We start from the raw sequence: 22,409 nt of genomic DNA, 5'->3' as shown, positions 1-22,409 counted from the left end.
AAACAAATTAAACCCAAAAAAAACAACAAAAAAACCCCTCCACAAATCAAGAAATCCACCTGGTCTAAGAACTGAAGCTCCATTTTGAAATATGAAATTTCAGAGTTGGTGATCCCTGCAAGTTGTTGAGGTACTAAGAGTTACTACTGACTAGGCCACCCTCCACAGGCTCAGACTAGAGCCACCGGGCTCTGACAGGCATTACAAACTGTGACTTCATTATCTTCTACAAAGGCAAGATTGGGTATTTCTTTATAGAACAGGTTGTTAGGCGTTGGAATGGGCTGCCCAGAGAGGTGGTGGAGTCCCCATCCCTGGAGGTGTTTAAGAGTCAGGTCGACATAGTGCTGAGGGATCTGGTGTAGTTGGGATCTGTCAGTGCTGGGTTAACGGTTGGACTAGATGATCTTCAAGGTCCTTTCCAACCGAGATGATTCTGTGATTCTGTGGGTTCAGATACCTATCTAAGATCGTGTATTTGGACACATCCACCAAGACAGTAGTGGTCGAACACAACCTCTTAAGTAATTCAAAAAATAACAGCTTGAATGCTCACTTTGCTAAGAGTACATGGTCAGATGCAGCTGATTTACTTTCCAAACATATAACCCCTGTGCTTGTTGATATGGGAACTTCAAGAAAGTCCAGAGCATTTTCACAGCCAACAAAAGAAAACAGACTTAATGTCACACATCTGGAGGGAAGCAACACAAAACACCTACCTGCACAAAACAAGTACACATTCCCAGAGAGGAACTTACACTTGATGCCAGTTGCAGTCTATCCATATATTTAGTACCCATCATTAGTGATGGACATCTTCTGTAGAGCTAGTTTTTTAAATTTATTCAGAGCAACTGTTTAGAACCAGAGAGAAAGCAAGAATGAATCAACACCGAAAGCCAAAACTACAGAATAATGAACTATTCTTTTAATCACAGAATCATTCAGGTTGGAAAAGACCCTTGGGATCATCGAGTCCAACCATCAGCCCGACTCTACAAAGTTCTCCCCTACACCACATCCCCCAACATCTCACCCAAACGACCCTTAAACACACCCAGGGATGGGGACTCCACCCCCTCCCTGGGCAGCCTATTCCACTGTCTGACCACTCTTTCTGTCAAAAATGTTTTCCTAATGTCCAGTCTGAACCTCCCCTGTTGCAGTTTAATACAGACACAGTACCTATCACCTCAGCATATCAACAGTTATGTTTAGAAAAAGTGTAAAAATCCCATTTTGGAGTTTCAATGTATACAGACATAACCCACAGCAAAGCAAATAGTGGCAAACCCTGTCCTTGAATTCATGTTTTCTTAACTACCTGGGCCCATTACCATTCAACACTCTTTGCAAAGAGTTACAGAGCACTCATACCCACACATTACCATTGTAGGTATTCTTCAATATCCAAGAGATCTGAAATCGCCCAAGAGCCTCAGAGCTTTTCTGACAGAGATATACAGTAACATTATATCGTTATACTTGCACCAGTGAACTCCCCACGTGGACACAGGTTTTGAGAACAGAATGCTTTTTCTTCTTGCAGACAAAGCCCCAGCAGTATTTGTGTAATTCACTTTTAAAAGCCGAACGTCAAAGAAGCTGATATGCCCAAGTGACATTGTACTTCTGCACTTTGCCCAAGCCAAGAGGGAACAAAATGGAGAGGTGGTCAACACTGTTGCATCCCTAGTTCCTGATACAACTTTACTACAAAGGACTCGTGCAAAGAACAAAAAGTCAGTTCCTTGCAACCAAGGAGTTAATTAATAAGAGGGGAAAGAGAAGCACATGGATGTTGGCATAAGGCAGACAGGACAACAAAAGATGTGGAGCTTGGGAAAGAAATAATCCATAAAACTGAACCAAAAGGCTACATTCTTATGCAAAACCAGATTTCCTGTTCCCATCCCACTTTTCTGCCCTCCTTTGACGAACACCCTTGACGGATTGTCTGGCCGGACAATGAAAAGGTGAAAGCACAGTATAAGCAGTCACTCCTGCTTGTGCTGTCGGCCAAAACGCCAAAAGCGGGCTGACCTTCATTCCCACTGCCAGAAACACGAGGTCAGTATGAACGTCTAAAAGGGTTGTCCTGAACATTCAGAGATGTTTTTTTGGAGCTGTGAAAGGGAAACTTTCCAAAGCTGGAAGGAGGAAAGAGAAAGGTCTTTCAGCAGCTGCAAGAACTACCTTATAAGCTTTTCAACTGCAGCAGGATGAGCTAATAAAGCTGGCCCTTAAACCCTGAAGGTTCAGTGTTCAAATTCTGCTTCAAGTTCACAAATGAAAGGAATCTATTACGCTTGCTTTAGTACTCAGAGGAATCAAGCCACATCAGAAAATGACTGTATTCTTTGACTCATTGAAAACGCATCAGAGACAGGCAGCAGAGTGTCTTTTAGTCTGTTGGCAGAACATTCTCCAAAACCTTGCCTCCTAGTGTCCCACTGCCGTATCAGTGTTAATTGCCTGCTTTTGTAAGATGCATTTTAAAAAGAGGCTTCCTGATCAGTGATAAAACCAAGCTTTCAAAAGCATACTACTAGACTCATTCAACTTACGGATATGAAATATGCATCTAGTTATATTTTCCAATTAAAGCAGACACTCTAGCTATTACACTCTATAAACAGCTTTCTGCTGCTAATACACAAGCCTCTCCTTCTCCTTCTTAGTGACATGGAACAGCCATCTAGAACATTATTTTCTCTAGCTCAATTATATCAAGCCCCAAACTTTATAAGCCTCTTCGCACAAAGCCCTGCCTCATTTTTTCAAATTAAATAAAATGTCCAAAACACACAAACTAGACCCAGGAAGAAAAAATTCGCAATGCAATTTTCTCTTAAGTCCTTCCCCCAGAGCAGCCCAAAGGGAAACAGAGGGGTGATTAATCTTCAGAAATATAGTATTTTTAGTTTAAATCTTAATTTTGTATTTTTCTGTACAGATTATTTCATTATAGAACTAATTGAAGCAGGGGCAACTCACTGGGTTATCTCTAAAATAGTATATGGGCACATGGACGTGGCCTTCAACAATTTTTTAGCACATCTGTGTGCAGAACATGTCTCAAGCGTATTGCTGACTTCGCAGTGCAACTGAAAGGCAACAACTCAGCCACCACTACTGTATCGTTGACCACTACTGGACAACAAATGGGAGGGAGCAAAAGTCTGTCCACAGTCCATTGTCCAAACGGAAAGATGTCCTACAATAGCTTACTTCTAATAAAATTCTTCTGCAATGGGTCCACATACTACTTCATTCCTACACAGAACTGGCAACACAAAATACAGTCAACATTCTCTGATTTCTGATGCAAGGGATTACTTTAGTTGATAAAAATCACCACCTTTGGTAGCTTGGCAGAAGATTTGGGTGCAAAATTTCTGCCATCTTCATCAGGACAAGAGTGACATTTCAGAGTGTCAGACAGTTCCTCTCAACTCACTTCTTCAAGGCTCAACTTTTAAGCGGCAAACCCAAACCAAATCAACACCGTCACTGTAGAAAAGCCAAGCTCCTACCTGATTTGCACGTCCTGCCATCGTCTTCTAGCTGCACACCAGTGGGACAGGCACAGCTGTAGAAGGGGTCTCTTGGAGACAGCAGGCACAGATGGGAGCAACCACCGTTGTTTTCTTCACATGGAGTGTGAACTTCAAGAAACCAAACAGATTTATTTTTATTTTTCTAGAACTCCTAAAGCCCTTTTTTCTCTATGAGGAAGAAATCATAGATCCCAAATGACTAGCACAAGCTTAGTGCTAAAAGACAGAGGAACCACAAAAATAAAGTGTTTGATTCCCCCCACCCCAACATCTTACTGCTAGGGGCACCTAAACTGAGATGCACACAAAAGCTGATTTTGAAAGAGCTGACAGCTCAGCACATTCTCACTCTACAGTTCTTTCAGCGTTTCTAAAGCTGAACACAGCTAAGGGTTTTGGCCATCAGTTACTTTGTGGATGCTGAGTCTGCTAAGCATCATGAAAATGGGAAACAGGGCTTGGAGGATGGTGATGGTGGGGGGTGACCAGTTCTATGAAAGAAAGGAAAACATAGTAATTTGTATAATTCCTACATTACAGTAGCATTGCATGTTGGAAACATCTTTTCGTACTGCAAAGCTTTCACAGCAAGACATATCCCTGAATCACCAGGAAATCCAGAGGAGCAACATGTAAAATCAGCAATTTTGAAAACATTAAAAAAAAAAAATTGGGGGCGGGGGGAATGACGGACAGGACAGGGACAGACACATGACAACTGCACGCACCCATCTCATTTACATGGGGAAAAAAACGGCAGCAAGATATGAAACTGTAACCATAAATAATTATGGAGAATATTGCCAGCTATTAAAAAATTATATTGCAAGTTGTGCAAGGTCTCTCCACAATCAATCATAGGTTCAATGAACATCTGAACTGTTTTAATACAAAACCACAAAATTTCTGGTTAATTTGGCTTGTGGTGCTTTCACTGACAGTCACAAAGAGGAAAAAAAGGGAGAGGAAGAAATCCAAGCCTGATCTTAATGAAGTCAGTGGCATCTGAGCTATTTTCAGCATATGCTATTTCCCTATGTGCATATTTTCTTTGTGACTGCCCAGAAATACTATGACCCAAGCCTGGGATGTCCCCTGAGCTCAAAGCAATGACAGGAATTCAGCATAGACAAACTCTTATCTGGAGCTGTGAGATAAACCAGGGTGCACACCCGACGACCTCAATGAAAACTTGCACATGTTCCATCACCAAGACGACTTCCAAACTCCTTTTGCTTACTTTCGAGCCTGTTTACTGATATCCTATAAACTTTACTAGAATAACGAACATTATCTTTAGGGAAACAGACTTTACAGTTGCATAAATAAAGAAGCCAATCCAAAACGGCAAGCGTATCTCCCCTAGGCAAGAGATGATTCTTCCCATAGCTACTCAGTTATATACATTTCCACACCATTGCTTTCAAGTCCCATTCTCACTATCCTAAGAAAAAACTAGACCAACCACCACATGGAATCACGTGCATATACAAAATATATATAGCTTCATCCAATTCTCAATTCTCTACACCTGCCTTCCTTTGAAGCAGCATCATAAAGAAAAAAGAGGCATGTATATGTTTTAAATAAAAGCTCAGAACTAAATCCCTTCCATACTGAAACATTCATGAACTATTTGATACATATCGAAGATAAACATGATCACGTCTGGACTGCAAAAACCACACTATAAGCAGAAAATGCACATTACATATTTTGTGGTAATTCTACTTATTAAAAAAAAAAAGTCATGAGAAGCATTTTTTTCAGTTGTCTTTAAAATATTGGTGTTAAAAAGATTGAGTCTTTATCATTCTCATTCAAATTTTCCAAATCAAAAGATGCCACTGAAGTACTTCACTGGATTTTCGATTTTGTTACCAACTGGGATGATGAGTCAGTTCATCATTCAGGCTAGAATTTTCAAAGAAAGGTACAGGATTTAGCAACCAATCGCCTGGCAAGCGTTCAAAACCTTACAACTTCAAACTAACCATTTTGATGATTAACGTTTTTCCCGATAGATAACTAACAGTCACACAAAAAGTAAAACATACAGTATGGTTGCCGGTCCGGACTTAAGACCTGGATGTCCATCGGTGAGTACAGGGCAGACAGTATTTCTCTCCTTTTCTCTCCTGTCCTTTTGTTACAGGCATGAATGGAGCGTGTTTGCCAGTCCGTCCAATACAAAGTGTCACCAGACAAGGTCAGTGCAAAGGGATGAGTAAGACTACCTTCAACAACTTTTTGCCTGGATGAAAGAAAGAGCAAGGATTACAAATGTATTGCTTCCACTTGTTACCACTGGCTTTGTAAAAACTCATATAGGAATCATCTCCTTACAGCAAATTCACTGGACCTTCAAGAGATTCATCTGGTGCTAGAAGTGATAATCAGGCTGGAAAATGTAAAACAAGACTTTGTCCCTTCACAGCAGTAAGGACACAAATATACTGGGTTTCACAGCGACACAGGATCTGATTCAGCTCCACGCTGACCTCTGAAAGGCCACGCTGAAGTTCCTTAACAGGGCTGTTGAAATGCCCAAACAACTGCCTTTTGGAGGAAAGACAGGCATAAAGAGTGCTCCTCCAGTTAAAACATTACTTTTTTTTGTCCCCCTACACAATATATGACATCTTTGCACAGGAAAAGGAAGAAATGACCTTACAGCATCTTTAAATTACCCCTCTTAACTTGGTCAGCAGCAGAAACAAGTCTTTTTCAGATTACCTATTAAATGTAGAGCAAAGGTCAGTTATACTTTTCTAAGAGTAAATATTAATAATTAATTAATATAAATTAAACATTTCAGATATTTTTCAATGACCTCATTCAGCCACACTTCCCTTCTGCAGATGCACATATTTTCACATTGGTTATTAGCTGAACTGAAAGTCACAAAACACATGACATTTGCGAAATGTTTTCTAAATCCATGGGACCCTCAAATACATATTGCAATAACTTTGTATAAGTTAGATTCAGTAGTTCTGGAGACATTTCCTAAGTCACTGAAAACATACTTGACAATTCCTCAGTCAAAACAATACGACCTCCGTCTTCACAAAACTCATGCATTCTATGCATGCACAAACACAAAGGCACACACACACCTTCCAAACCCGTGTTCTGACACAGCAAACCAGTATTCAAAGTTTTTCGTCATACAACTCTGAGAAAGCTGAAGTCTCAGCATCTTGCTGAAGGAAACTGAGGAACATATTTTTCTTACACCTCTATTCAGATCTGCATTTAAATTGTTTCCATTGAAGAGATTAAAGAAAAAAACAAAAAACAGCTAACGTTTGGCAGGGAAAGGATTCTGTTTCATAGGTACCATTTGCCAGGGAGAATATAAAAAGTACCCCCAAAATTCTTCATATCTATTCAGATACAGCAGCATAGGTACCATTTACCAGGGAGAATATAAAAAGTATCCCTAAAACTCTTTGTTTCTATTTAGACACTGACAAGTTTAGAACAGACTGACACATGCAAACAAGTATTTGCATAGATATGTACAAAGCAGGTAATATGGAAAAAAGAAAACAAAATTTTTATTATTCTTTCTGTTCTAGAGATGAAAGTGAAACTGCTCTAAAATTTCTGTCCTTCAAATTATCACTACTTCTCTCACCATAAAACACGACAGAATAAATAGAAATACTGATTTCACTTTTTCTTTCCACTCTCACCTTTGCTGTTACACGTTTACTAGTAACAGCAGTGGCTGTATTCTAGTATCGTGGCAGCTGTTTTCTACTATATCTCGCCCCTATTTCCATCATTCTTAGATACCAAGTCTCACCTTCTCCTGTAATTACACTCCTCTGAACAGTTCCAGCCAACACCCCTGCAATCTGAAGCTTGCTAAGATGTAACGGGCAGATTGCTCTAGTAACATGAATCCACCACGCAGAATGCAATTTTCCTTTTTATTTGAATTCTGAAGTGATTCTGGGATGGGAGGAGGAGAAGCGTTTGAAACACCATAAGATTTTTTCATTGACAAGTCTGGTGAAACTTATTTTGCTCTGTGACTAAGGAAGCAACCTCCAAGGCTCTTATCTAGTTTGAATCATTATTGAAGTCTACCTTGACACCAGAACCTAAGAGTCCCAACTTCAGAGACTTCTGTTTCAACACTGATCAGCAGAAGGGAAAAAAGCATAAATAAAAGTTTCATTTTAAAATAGTTAAAATTAAGATCAATATTCATGGCATTTTATTAATATGCATAATGTTTTGACATAGCACTTAGGGATCTGGTGCAGTTGGGATCTGTCAGTGCTGGGTTAACGGTTGGACTGGATGATCTTCAAGGTCCCTTCCAACCGAGATGATTCTGTGATTCTGTTTTAAGAAAGAATCATCATATGGTAACAATCTAAACTACACACAGCTAAATGACATCAAGCTATGACACTGGGCACCACCTAAACGTCCACGCGCAGTTAGACACAAGGCACTTCCAGAAAGCATCGCACATAGGAATATCTTGACCTCAAGTATGCATTTACACCCTCCAGCAGTTAAGTAAAATATGTAAGAAGTGTACACCATAAGCTACCTTTTCTTTTTAAATGAAAAATACATTAATTTTTCCTAAAGTACTGTTTCATTTATGCTTCAATAGAAAACTGCTCGGAAGGTGGTGGACATGCACTAATCTATCACAAAATAATTTGGACAGATTGCTGGAATTACTGTATTCAAAGGCTTGCTCCCTTTCAGGAGCTACCTTAAAATGAGCAAAATAAATTTTACTTACCAATTACAACTTTAAAGTTTTTACACATACAAGCAAATAAAGTTTATACAATTTGTACGTGCATGGTAACTGCAGAATCAGCCTGAAAACCTTACCCTCTGCCACTCACCCCCAAATCAGAGAAACATATTCATGTTGTACTGCATGAACGTCTCTCAGATGTTGAATTTTGAGAGAGCATTTTCTTTCTATGAACCTGCACCCAGCCTTTGAGCTACCACGCCCTTCCATACAGGCCTTTCCCCTTGTCTATACTTCTGACTGTCAGTACCTGTCACTTGCTACAATGCCACCGTTATCTAGCTCTTACATAGTGCTCTCAAAGGAACTTAAGAGCATTTTATAAAGGATGTCAATACTGTTATTCCTCTTTTATGAGTGAGAAAGTCAGGCACAGAATGCACCTCGGTAAAAAAAATGGAAAACCACCACGAAAAATGCAGTGGCTTTTTTGGGGGAGGCGTATTATTCTATTACACAGATATGTGTAAAATAAAACTCCTCCAACTTTTTACCAAAGCAAAATGATTTCGTAACACAGACATTTAAAATGTTATGAAATAATGAAAATGAAAATGTCATTTTAAACTATTTGAAGACCAAAGCCAGACCAGAATGCAGAGACTTGCCTCCTCGGCAGAACATTTCACTGGCAGATGACACTCACCCTTCAGGATCAACACAACCTGCCCGTTGAACACTGCAGAGAATTGAAGGTGCAATCTCAAAAATCTAGGCCTGCCCTGTCTGAAGGGTCACCTCTCTGTGTCTACAAAAGCCAAAACTCAACAGCACACTTGGACAGGAGCCACTAACCAAAACTTCCATTCTGTGATTTCTATTAAGCTTTAGAAAAATCTGCTTCCTGCTTGCTTGCAGCCTGAAATGCTGAAGTTTGTTAATTTATAGGCGTGCCACAAAGGACATCTTTGGATGGGGCCAAGGACAAGTGTGTCTCAATACGTATTTCCTGTTGAAAAAAAATACAGTGACAATACTGTAAAATTCTAGTCACTAGTTAAATGTTAGATTGCCTCGGGCCAAGGATAAGCATCTCCAAATATTTTTCAAGACAAGCATGAGCCTAAAAATACAAAATCCTGCTGTAGAAGAAGGCTATAAATAGTCTATAGTGAAACACTGATACAAATAGTCTTACTTTTAAAACCAGTTTTATAGGATGTGAGGCTACTTCTGTTTGCAAGGCTATTAGCAATTGCATTTAAAAAGAATAAGGTATTGGCATTATTCTGGATTACTGAAAAAAAAAGCCTCAGTTCAAAATGAATGCCGGAGATGAGAAATAACTTACACCATACTAATGACTAAAGGAAACTTACCTAAAGGAACCATCCAGATTTGCCCTATGAATGAAACTCAGTTTTGCATCAGCCCAGTAAAGTTTCTGCTCATCGAGATCTATCGTGAGTCCATTTGGCCAATAAATATCTGAATCGACAATTATTTTTCGTGTGCTGCTGTCCATTCCCGCCCGTTCTATTCTGGGTGTTTCACCCCAGTCAGTCCAATACATGTATCTGAAAAACAAAGCAGAGATGCACACAAATTAAATCACAATACACGCTGGTGAGCTTTAGGAACAGAAGGGATCGCAGCTTTCTGCAAAGCCCGTAAGTGTATATACATAGAGAGGTGTATACACACAAATGTGTATCCCCAAAACTTTATCATTAACTTATTAACATACTTACCAACGTAAATCAAACCACAGTTCCAGAGGGTGCAAAAAAAGTCCTTCATGAGAGCATCTCTCACAAGCATTGCATCTGCGTAATCTATTACCATTCTCTTTCAATGTTGGGCAGCACCCAATTGCCATAAGCATTTACAACTGAGTATCGTCCTTGCGTGGCCAGTTATTACAAGTTAATATCCTAAATCACATTCTGAAGCAACTAAGCACCTATCCAAGCAGGCAATGACCATAGCTGAGCTTCCTTTTGCAAGTCTGTACGCAGAAAAGAATACAAAATCAAGCGCCCTGAAATTAATTTCTGTCGATAAATAAATCATCAATCTGTGCATACTTAGAATGACATTAGATTAAATTTTTGGGTGCTTTTTTCCCCTTCCCATCCATGCCCCAGTTTCCCTGTCACTCTACTTATGGGCAATTTAAGTAGCCTGAATAGAGAGGTTAACAGCACTTATCAATTGGAAAGGACCAGACCAAAACATGGAAAATTGTTTAGTCTGGAGAAGAGGAGGCTGAGGGGAGACCTCCTGGCCCTCTACAACTCCCTGAAAGGAGGGTGCAGAGAGGGGGGATGAGTCTCTTGAGCCAAGGAACCAGCGCCAGGACAAGAGGGAATGGCCTCAAGCTGCGCCAGGGCAGGGTCAGACTGGCTCTTAGGAAGGATTTCTTTGCAGAAGGGGTTGTTGGGCGCTGGAATGGGCTGCCCAGGGCAGGGGGGGAGTCCCCATCCCTGGAGGGGTTTCAGAGTCGGGTTGACCCAGCGCTGAGGGATCTGGTGGAGTTGGGAGCGGTCAGTGTGAGGTTCATGGTTGGACTGGAGGAGCTTCAAGGTCTTTTCCAACCTAGACAATTCTGTGATTCTGTGAAAAGATGCTTCTGTAAACTGCAGTAGCTCTGTAGCTGCTTCACACGCAGCTGAGGCCATCGTTTCAGCCAAGGAGGAGCAGGCAGCTGCACAGTTATCGCCAGCACATGTCCCTCACAGCTCAGGCTTAAAATGCTCTCATCAGCATGTACAGCTGTACCTCCCGTTCCAGCACAGTCACAGCACCTATTTAGACCATTCTGGTCATAGCAGCATACATAATCATTAACATGTTTATCCCACTGAAGAGGGGAATACAGATAAAAATATAGACAGACAGACAGATAGAAATGACTCACTTGTATCACAATACACATACACTTGAGTGTGGGAGGGTAAAACAAGGAGTTTTCTAGTTGAAATGGTAAAGCTTCCATGCAGGTGAGTCCTCAGGCTTCTGAGACAGCTCACCTCAGAGTGGCTGCAGAGGACTCGTGTCCCCAGATGCCTCCCCCAAAACCTCCTGGCTCCAAGCAGTCAGGACAGACTGACTGCTCCTGAAGAAGCAGCAGCGGTAACTGAGCTGCCCCAGTTCACAGGACAACCTATGAATGTAAATTGTCACTCATTTTGGTTTTCCTTAACAAGTCAGGCTATAATTTGTGGCAGCTCAAACTGTGTGGGGAAGCAGCTATTGACAAACAACAGAAGCCAGAGAAAAGCAGACATAAAAGAAACTGTCTGTGCACCCAGCTGGTGAATCAGACTGTAAAACTGATCCGGCCAAAGACTCATTTTTGGTCAGGTCAAATCAGTTCTCTGATCCGGCTCACCTGCACTAGGCTTGAAGTATTCAGACACCTTGAGCCATCTCTACAGGAATGAAGATGGACAAAAGATGGACTGTTGAATTAAGAAAAACCTGGCTGTTAAAGGTGACTTTGGGCTATATCATATGGCTATGACAGTTCCACACTTACTCATATATTGAAATGTATAAATACAGACTAAAAAGGAGCTTAGATCAAAATCAAAAATCCCGTGACAGTTATTTAAAAGCACAAACAAAGGAGACAAACTAGCTACGTCAATTAAACCTTAAAATCAGGTTAAAATAAAAAGGATGAGAATATATCCCCAAAATTACACTTGAGCAAAATTCCTCTCCTGAAGCCTCCCATTAACGTTGCAGCCTGCCCTGAAGCTCAATGCATTCAGATGAAGGGGAAAAAAAAAAAAAAAAAAAAAAAAAGGTCTGTAAGCCAAAAGGCCCTCATGGCTTTTCTGAGATATTAAAGGAGTTCCAGCTCAAGAGCCTCTCCCCCCACAAAAACCTGTTGCCTAATTTCATAGGTGATGGCCACACAGAGACTGCTGGACAGAAGTATACTTTCAACTTCACACATTAATTTGCCACATCCCTACATTTTAGATCAACAGGCACAGGCTGAGCTTGCTCAAGCCTAATCAATGCCTGTGTCACTCAAAGGTCTACAACTACCCAGTATTAGCAAAGGAACTGCACCACAAAGGAGGGTGAAGATGCATTTAGCCAACATGTAGAACAATCTGAATGCAGGCAGCATTCTTTCAAAGCACTTCTCTCACAGTTGGACTTTTTTAACACAACACATAAAAGATTATTACTATCCTGTCACCATGACGTCCTGATTGCAGGGTGCCTCTGCAACCCTTTAAGTATCATAAAGCTGATCTTCCTGGTGAACTTTACAGAACATATTAAGTCTCTGCAGTCAGCAAGCACCTACTAAAGTAATGGTTTCATTCCCCCCGCGTGCTACAAAGCACCCCCGTGGTCCATCGCAGCAAAGCATGCCAAGCAACGGAATGGCAAAAGCAGGTCTTGTCTCCGTTTAACCTCCTCCCCTTTTCCAACAGGTTTCCACCTTTTTGGTAGTGAATTGCCATGAATTATAGGAAATCAGCTCTGGTTTGGGGATCTTGTAACACTTCAAGACCCTGAACTGAGAGTCTGAGTATCAGCTTTTCCTGCAGCAGGAGTGGGAGGCTCTGGTCTATCTCAGCCTGTTTAAAGCCATGCCACTGCCAAATGGAGCAGTTCCTTCCCTGGCTCCTACCCTGGGTGCTGACATTAGCACCCTACAAGAAAATAAAAAAAACCTTTCAGTTACCTTAGCAAATGATCAGTCTGACCAACGGTCCCACAGCAGTGGTGCTTAAACAGAAGGAACAAATAAAGGCAGCAGCCATGCAGCTGAAGTCACCTATGAAACTGCCCCAGAGAAAGAGGCATTACTCTCCAACTTCCCCTAGATCCATCAGTCACAAATTAGTGCCCTGGACTCCACGATTAGCTAGGGCAGTCCTCTTCATCCCTTTTCTCCCACCATAATATCTAGGCAGTTTTGTCATTTTTTGGTCAACACAAGGCACGACACAGCATTAGATATCAAACTTTAATAGGCCACAAAATGCCATGTTTTAAATGCATGGCTGTAGGGGATTTTAAAGAATGCACAAAGTCTTTTACCCTCCTCTATTTTGAGTGAAAAAGCTAGTTCAAACCAAATTAGATAGAGTGTCCTGACTGAGACACCCTACACTGAGATTCAGCTGAAGACAGAAATTTTTGGGGCATGTCATAAATCCTACAGAAAAAAAAAAAAAGCACAGTTATTATGGAAAGAATGACACAAGCTTAGCTGAAGCAGCACTGCAAACTTAACTGGAACACTAACACCAGAAGATAAAAATTTGGGAGGGGCGGGAGGGCGAAGAAGCTTCCTTCATGTGATTAGTTATCAAGAGAAAGCCAAAGGCTTTATACCTACCCCTGAAAGAACCCACGGATCTCTTTAAGAAAATCACTCTTCTATCAAAACTACTAAAATCTGCTTGTCCCAGCCAGGGCCATACAGGAAAAACAGTGGAAAAATTAAGTATTTTAGTAATGTCCAGTAGTAGCCATCATGTCTTACACTTTGCATCTTCCAAATGCCCCAGGACACAGGATCAATTCTTACACAAACAGCAGATATTTTTGGTTGGGGCTTTATGGGGGACGGGGAGAACATGGCAAAAAGCTCAAAGTGGCTTCTCAGAGAAAAAAAACAGTCTGTGCACCGTAACAGTTTATATGTGAGGAACTGATTTACATCAACCTGATTTAAAATAACTTTAATTAATAGAGTTTAAACCTGTTAAGATTACCTAATTCAGGAGCATGGAGTGGTAAGTGACCCATTATTTCTCCAGGGTAAAAAAAAAGCTTTAATTTTTTTTTTTAAACCTGCTCAGTAGTCCACATTTCTTACTGACCTCAACAAAAAACAAGCACTTTGAAACAGTCTGGACATCATCAATGCTTCTGGGACAGCTGACAGTTCAGGACTGATTTTTTTGTTTTTCAAATATAACCTTTTTTGCTGGTGTCTGGTACATTAACAATCCCTATCATTTTCATTTCACTATAAAATTGGATATTTAGCCCAGGTAAGGTTTCAGGTAAATTCAGGTAAATTCAGGTAATCCCAGTCCAGCACTACCTGTGCTACTGAACGCTCCCTGTTTTGGAAGCCTGTTGAAAAGATACACACTGAATAATAATGAAGAGCCTAAAGCATGTTTTGGGTAGTTTCTTTGTCTGGTTGATTTTGCTGCTGGTGGTGGTGTTTTTAAATGTAAATTACACAATTTTAAAAATCCCTGGGCCAGGGCATACCATAACAACTGTAAGGAGCTAAAAATATCAAAACCAGTACTTGGTATCTTACTAGACATTAGATCGATCACGTTTTTAGGACTGAGATTTAGCACCCCAGGAGTTTTGTATCCCACCTGGCTTGCAACAGGTCAATAAAAGTGTAACAGCACTGAGGCTATTAAAGAAAATGAAAACATCAATTTCTAAAGGGCTAATAAAAAAAAAAAAAAAAAGCGAGAAAAATTCACTGCTAAGCAGCTACCACAAAATCAGTACTTTCAAAAAACCCCAACCAAACAGGACTAGAGAAGCACTGAACAAAAAGAGGCCCTGGGGCAAACTCTTAGGTTACTTTACTGAGTTCTTCAGAGATGCTCAGTGTCTTCTCCCTTACTGGGTTTTAACCTTCAGCTCCAGACTTTCAAGGCAAAAACGAAGCGGTGGCAGGGGGAAGAAGAGATTAACATCTCATAATAATTTCTCAACAACTGCACCAATTCTGTCCCTAAACTGAATTGCACGTTGCTACACCAAGGAAACCAGCAGGAACAAAACAGAGCAAAAGCCAGAGCTTCCTCAGGGAGAAGACATAAACGTGTACTTCTTCCTGAACACACAACCACTAACAACAGTCCATCCAGTCCATCATCCATCATCCAGAAGTACCAGACTCAGAACTGCTCTATCAGTAAGCACAGTAGTTGCAAGCTTCCCTACCAAGCTTTCTGGTCAGAAGGCAATTACAGAAATGCAGTTCAACTGCAGTCAGCAAGTCACTGGGTTTTGGCACATACTTAATTACCACATTGAATGAAAGCTTAAATAGTGCGTCAGCACCACCAGAAGAATGGGGCTGAAAGACACCTTGCAAAAATAAACAAATTTTAAAGTCGGTAAACTGCACCGCAGTGGTCTCTTCTATTTTTTTTGCCCACTCAACTGATTTTAAAATTCCAGGTGCAGAAGCAAAAACAGGATGAAGACCATATTTCCCCTCAGTTTTAAAGCTGCAGGTCATTTCTTATTTCCTGGTGCTTCATCTCTTGTCATCGTTTTTGCAGAGATTAGAAATCGTGGCCATGCCCTCAAAGAGCAGCCGATCAGCCATCTGAGCTGGAAGGTATCACAGACATAATAAAAAGCGGCCAACAATGCCCAAACACTTTTTCCACCTCCCGAATATGCAGTACCGTTGCCAAACCTTACATAACCTGCTTACACAAAAGGGGCCAGTTGTACAGATGATGTAAATCAGCACAAACTTCTCCAATTTCAACAATGTTCTCGAACTTATACAAGCCCAGGGCACGAAACAGGAGTTTACAGGAAATTGCTATGAAATTTAGATTCCTGCACATTTAAAACTTACTTTTCCCATCCCACCTTTAAAGTTACAAAAACTCAACTGCAAAACTAAATAGCACCAAGTGTTTACAGAAGGGAAAAGAATGGCTTGCATAGGATTAAGTTGCAAATTACTTACTCAAATTACCTTTTTTTTTTTCCCCCGAGCACTGAACTTTGAGACCTGGATGTTCCTGACAAAAAACATTACATCAAATCCAAAAATATGCCACAGCAGGTACCCATCACATCTAATCACACCATATTCAAAGACATGTATTTAAAGCAAAGCAAACAAAACCTCTGAGAACCACCTACTGTTTTCCTACATCTTTTATTCTGACAGGTTTATTTTTAAAATATATACTTTATATATATATACCCACATATAGACAGCATACTATTTGGCAACTGAGAGCAAAGAGGAAAAACATAATCACCTGTCAATTGATGGATGCTCAAGTATTATTGCAATGAAGTAGTTGCAAGGAAAGAGCGCATCTTTCCCTGCTCACCCAAATGGAAGGGAGTAAGACACCCTAGTGATTTCTCAAAGGTAAACAAGCACACACTCAATACAGCTTCAGTAGCCTGTTAAAAAGTCAGGTTACATGACCCCATGAAGCTGAAGAATCCTCAGAGAGAGGGACTCAAGAAGATTTCCAAACACACTAAAGCTGGAGAAGGAGGGCAGCAGTAAGGAGACACACGCAACACTACTCAGGGGGGTTAGGAAGATAATTTTCAACCTGGAAAGCAGTTTTACTGCAAGTACTGCTGATATCCTGAGAAAAAGAAACTGCACTGGTAGGATTTCCTGCGGGGGTGTGGGGGGAGGAGTTGCACATGCTTTGTGTGTTATGCACTTTCCCCTCTAAAAGAATGTCCAGCACATTCGTAAGCAAAAACTCCCCAGAAAACAGAAGAACAACTATAAGAAGACAGAATAAGCCCTCATAACTGCTCCTCAATCACTAGATAAGGTACAAAAGCCAACGCAGTATAACTTTTTCTTCCCAGACGTTTCTGAGGAGATATGAAGAAATATTATCTATAAAGAAATTATTCCATATTGAAAGCACTTCACAAGCAACTCAGCATTATGCCACCTCTATAGCGTGGTCAGGGACGTGCAGAAAACAAAGCAGGGAAAGGATCTTACGAGGTCATGAGCCCTGCACCAAAAACGCTGCTTTTTCACAGAACCATTGAATATCTGAGATTGGAAGAGACCTCTGGAGATTGTCTACTACAACCCCACCGCTCAAAGCAGGGTCAACCAGAGTAGGTTACCCAGGATCTCGTCCGCTCAGGTTCTGAGTATCTCTAAGGTTGGAGAGTCCACAAACTCAATGGACAACCTATTCCAGCGATTCATCACCCTCTCAGTAAAGAAGTATTTTCTTTCATTTAATTGGGACTTCCTCTACTTCAGTTTGTGCCTGCTGCCTCTAGTCCTTTCACTGGATACCACTGAAAAGAATCTGGTTCCATTGTCTTTACTCCTCCACATCACATATGTATCCACAGTGGTAAGGTCCCCTGAGCCTCCTCTTTTCCAGGGTAAACAGTCCCGACTCAATCAGCCCTGCCTTCTACGGTGGATGCTCCAATCCCTTAATCATCTTTGTGGCCCTCTGTTAGGCTCACACCAGCATGTCCACATCCCTCGTGTGCTGAGGAACCCAGAACTGAGCACAGGACTCCAGGCACCCAGAACTGAGCACAGGACTCCAGGCACCCAGAACTGAGCACAGGACTCCAGGGGTGGCCTCACCAGCACTGACCAGAGGGGAAGGCTCAGCTCCCTCCATCTGCTGGCAGCACTCCTTCTAACAAAGCCCAGGATGTTGCTGACTTTCTTTGCAGCAAGGGCATATTGCTGGCCCATATTCAGTTCATTGACCCCAGGTCCTCTTCTTCTTTCAAAAAAAATGATTTATTTTAGGACAGGGAAAAAATAGTCCCAATCTCACTACATTCAATCCATTTTAAGACACACTGCAGCAACTCAAAAGTCAGGGGATCTTCCTATCAAATGGTGCGGAATGAGCTGTTGAACTCTCTCGCTCCATCCATTTGTGAGATACCTGCCACCCTCTGCTGTTTACACGTAGACCCACTCATGACTTAACCTCTGACTACTAACTGTACCTAAAGTTAAGCTTAGATTTCTTCCTCTCTCCTTAAGGAACACTGGATTAAAGCAGGTCAGGACAGTCCAAGAAATTATGTCTACACGTTGTACTGACTTAACAGAGGACAGGGGTCCAGCAAACATATTGAACAGTAACTCAATTGTGCAAGTAAGGTGTTGGTTGCTCTCTTACCTACAGATCTCACAGCTGCCCTTAAACATTTTGCTCAAGCCAATGCATTTTATCTACTTCAGTGTGCTGGTGCAGTTTAACTCAATGTTTGGGAAAACAGTACAGTCAGACAACAGCCAATAATTTGTCAAGGCATGTAATCTAAGCATGTTCATCTGCATGCTTGTAATTTTAAACACAATTTAACAAACAAAACATTCAACAGATTATGTGGAAAATTGCTTACTTCAGCTTATGCTAGTGCTTACTTTTACATGAAAAAATTAGAACCGTGTTTTGATTTAAAACCAAAGCCACCCATTCATGACAAACGGAATGGTGCCAGCCCAGCCAAACCAACACATCGTATATGCCATGATTTCCACGCTGCCTCTGTGCAGCTATAACCTGCACCCATCAAGTCCTCTAATCAAAGAGAATCCCAGCTTCCACCATCTCTTTGTCCCAGAGCCAAAGCTACAAGACCAGAGCTACGTTCCTGACTTCACATGAGAAAGCAATGCAACGCACACTGGCACTGAGGCAACCAAAGCCATCCTGTTGCTCCTTCTGTCCCCTGAAGAAATGGTGCAGAAATTAAAAAGATTAAGAATACCATGATTCCCAAACTACTTAAGAAGACTAAATGTGTACAGAGCAAAGAAGCTTCAGCCTCCAGGACTCAGGATATGAAGAATTACAGAACTTGTAGCAAAAAAAGGAGTGCTAACAGGGAAGGGAGTTCAATGGGGTTATTAACAAAGTCTACACATTTCCACCTCTTCCCCATGCAATTACAGCTGGGGGAAAAAAAAGCAAATCACTTTTTTCTGCTACCTCTAAACAGGCAGCTCTGCTCTCAGATGAAGCAAATGGTCTTTGAACAACTTATGCCCTTTAGTTATATCTATGAGCAGGAAAAGGGAGAAGTAAGCAAAAGAGACCAATGAAACATTTATGGAAAGGCTGTCACCATCAAGGGCATCCATCTGAAAATTAGAGTAAATAACACTTCCCACAAGAACTTCCAAGTTTCTCATGCATCAGGCTATTTGCAGCTATTTAGACACGCAACATGTCAAAAGCTTTCCAACTCCCAGAAATTACAGCCATACCAAGATACTGGATATGACTCGTAACCAATTTTATGGTTGAGTACTTCTCTTACATTCTAAGAAAACAACTGTGCTACTCACATATTCCTCCTCATTACAGCGTTTCAAATAATTAACCAAAAGCTTCAAAATAATTTTATACTTGAAATTCATTACTAAACAGAGACACACAGGATATAAACTGATCTCTAGCTTTCAAGGCAGCAATACTCATGTTTCACTCAAAACCGGGGCATCTTCTGCATTTTAACTGAGTAGCCATGAGTGAAAGTAAGAGTTGCTAAAAAGCATAATCTGCCCGTATCATGTTTGATGCTTTTCTTCTCCAGTATTTACAACAGTCCCAAGTTTTTATTCAGTGCTCCCCCTCCTCTCAACTACTCCAAAGGAGTTAAAATCAGATGATACCCTGTTAAAAACATGTCACCATTCACTGCCATTTAAATCAAAATATTCAAAGCCTCAGGCTACTGCAGTTCATACAGCTCAGGCTTCAGCAGACAGATCCCAATGATTTCAATACAGAAAGCCAACATGCTTAACCTTAAGGACACAACATACTGTTGTGTGAGACCAAGGTCCTGGTGAACCAGCAGTAAACAGCACTGCAGTTTTATTTAGTGCTGCTATAAACACAGTTGTGAGTTATGTAAGAACAGCTATAGGCCTGGTTCATGGTTTTGCTGTGACACTGAGGAACACTGGATTACCAGCTAGGCACATCTGAGGCTTTTAATTTTAGATTCTGAACTGAGAGCTTTCTACTCTTGATATCTGTCCCTTCTAAATCCATCTCTGAATATACCACCTGTCATATTTGGCTATCCAATCCTTTCCTTCCTGCAGTGCCAAATACGCCTTAGATCAATGACAATCATTGCTTGCAGATTTTGGCTAATTTGCCATAAGCAACCTGCAGCGATGGTTAGGCTGGGCTATGGCACACACTTCCCTAACACTGTTCAGAACCTGACTAGACTCGTTTTAACTAATGGCCATTCTGCAGAAAGTCAAAACCGACTAATAGTTTCATCCTTCGTACTCAATAAATTTTTTTATTGCTGTTTTCTAAATTATATCTTATTTCCTTCCCCCAAAGCCTCTGCTATTCCAAAAGGGGAAGACTGCTCCATAAACAAAGTTGCCTTTGCGCTAATCTGCTGCCACTGCTCAACAGACCCACACGATGCCATGAAAGACATTTTAAGAAGTAAAACGAGGGAGGAAATGTAGGACGAGGTTTGCAGCTTTCCTTCAGCCAGTCAAACCAATCCAAGGGCCCTTGCTCTCCTCCTCCACTAACATCATTTCTACAGACCTCGCCGAAGCTAGCATGCCAGCCCAGGCATGGCAAATTCAACCACCCCAGTGACTACACCAATGGAAGACTGCTGTTATAAACACACACACAAAAACCCCACAAGACAGCATGGTTTTTTTGGAGGCAATCAATTTTTATTTGTCTTTAAAATAACTGTTTCACCAATGTCTTGATTGGGCTTCAGCAAACAGAGGGGGAAGAACCATCTCAAGCAGTACCGTCTGCTGAATAAGCCAAACCACAGAAAATACAGCCTGAGTTTGAACAGTAAGCTTGCTCCACAAGATACTGCAGCAGCCATCACACAACCAGGAACAAGTACAGTATTTATATTAACCAAAGTAGATGTTTTTTCTAATACTTTGTAGGCTTTAATAATGTGAGCTAATTACTTCATTAAGCACTCAGCAGTGAAAATCAGGTATGAGGATTCAGTTTCTCAGAATCAGAGCCCTGTGTTACAGCTTGAAGGTAGTGAGCCTTGAGATTTAGAGGTCCTAGAATTAACGACCCTTACCCAACACACATTCTAGGCTGTTCAGATCTAAGACCTTCCCTACAGGACTGAGAATTAACTCATCTGTTTTGGCTATGCACTCACACATTCTTTTGAAAATTTCTTTTCAGGCAACTGAAGTTTGCTTGCCTCAACACACAATAAGAACTTGCTTCTGAAATGCATTCCTGCTTCTTCACAAAATATTCAGGTTCTTTTCACTGCGTTGCATAGAATTTGAGCTATCTCTTTAGTTGGGCTTGAGTAAAATCTTTACATACACTAACTTACGTTTCTTTAGAAGTTGGTGTCCTGAAAACTCAGAAATACTTACACAAAAGCTGCAAGACCAACACTACTGAATCCCCCATCAGCAGTCCACCTAGCAAGAATGTATACAAATGCTAATGCTCTCCAAAACTGTGCCAAGAAGTTTAGCCTGATCTCTTCCATTAGGTAAACTCAGCTTCACATAACCTGCATCAGGTCTGTGATCTGGATGTTCAGAACAAAATGTCACTGAATTTGCAGAAAAGTGTCTTGTACTCTCCTCTGCCTGCTTAGCTTCTCCTTAACTTCAGGTAAGCAGAATAATTGGTTTATCACATATTCTGTTTCCTTTAATTCCTAAAATATATAGTGGATCCAGTAAAAAAGCCTTAAGGTATATAGGAAAGAATGCCATGTTACGTACTAAGCAGCTGCCTGTTAATTATGATACTGTCTCAAAACATCAGAAAATCCTGTAAAATTAATTATTTTCACTAGCTCTGGGAAGAGTAGAGACCCACAGATGATCTGCAAGAAAGAAATTTTAGAAATGGTCTGAATGATTGCTGGGGGAGATGACAAGGGCATCTCTCTCTTGAGTTACAACCTTCACATAAGCTATGCCTTTATAGAAGGAAGGTAGGTTGAGTGTGGAAATGATGAAGCTCTCTTTAAAAATGTCATTATGCCAAAAACATCCGACTTACTATTTAGCAAGCCTGCTGAAACATCCAAAAAAAATCATACCTCAATGTCAGATGGAAATCACAGAAAAATAGGCTTTGAAAAGAATCTCTAGATGTCAACTAGTGCATCTCCCATGCCCTAAGGCTTGGTCATTACATCTACAACATTCCCGAGGATGATCACTGCACATTCAGTACATTCTCCTCTATTCTCCCCAACTAGTCTATGTCTTGAAGAACTGCACTCAGAATGGAATAAAAGATATTTATTAGGCAAATGCCACACTAGGCATAACATCCCACTGCGAACACCACAACACG

The 22,409-nt window shown here is 40.9% G+C and overlaps 1 protein-coding gene across 3 annotated transcripts in view; it reads right to left on the bottom strand.

Annotated features, from left to right (window-relative positions):
* Window positions 1-22,409, bottom strand: part of LRP5 (LDL receptor related protein 5) — a 167,073-nt gene that overhangs the window by 105,439 nt on the left and 39,225 nt on the right. For all 3 annotated transcript variants that reach the window (XM_074842650.1, XM_074842651.1, XM_074842652.1), the window contains exons 3-5: window positions 9,681-9,878; window positions 5,621-5,817; window positions 3,540-3,671 (exon numbers count right to left, since the gene is read on the bottom strand). In XM_074842650.1, coding sequence (XP_074698751.1) covers window positions 3,540-3,671; window positions 5,621-5,817; window positions 9,681-9,878 — 527 coding nt within the window. The remainder of the gene's footprint in view (window positions 1-3,539; window positions 3,672-5,620; window positions 5,818-9,680; window positions 9,879-22,409) is intronic.

This window comes from Strix aluco, chromosome 16 (assembly GCF_031877795.1).
Source record: "Strix aluco isolate bStrAlu1 chromosome 16, bStrAlu1.hap1, whole genome shotgun sequence".
NCBI classification, from domain to species: domain Eukaryota; kingdom Metazoa; phylum Chordata; class Aves; order Strigiformes; family Strigidae; genus Strix; species Strix aluco.
Note: the sequence above shows the minus strand (reverse complement) of the source record. Positions and strands in the feature narration are given on the sequence as shown.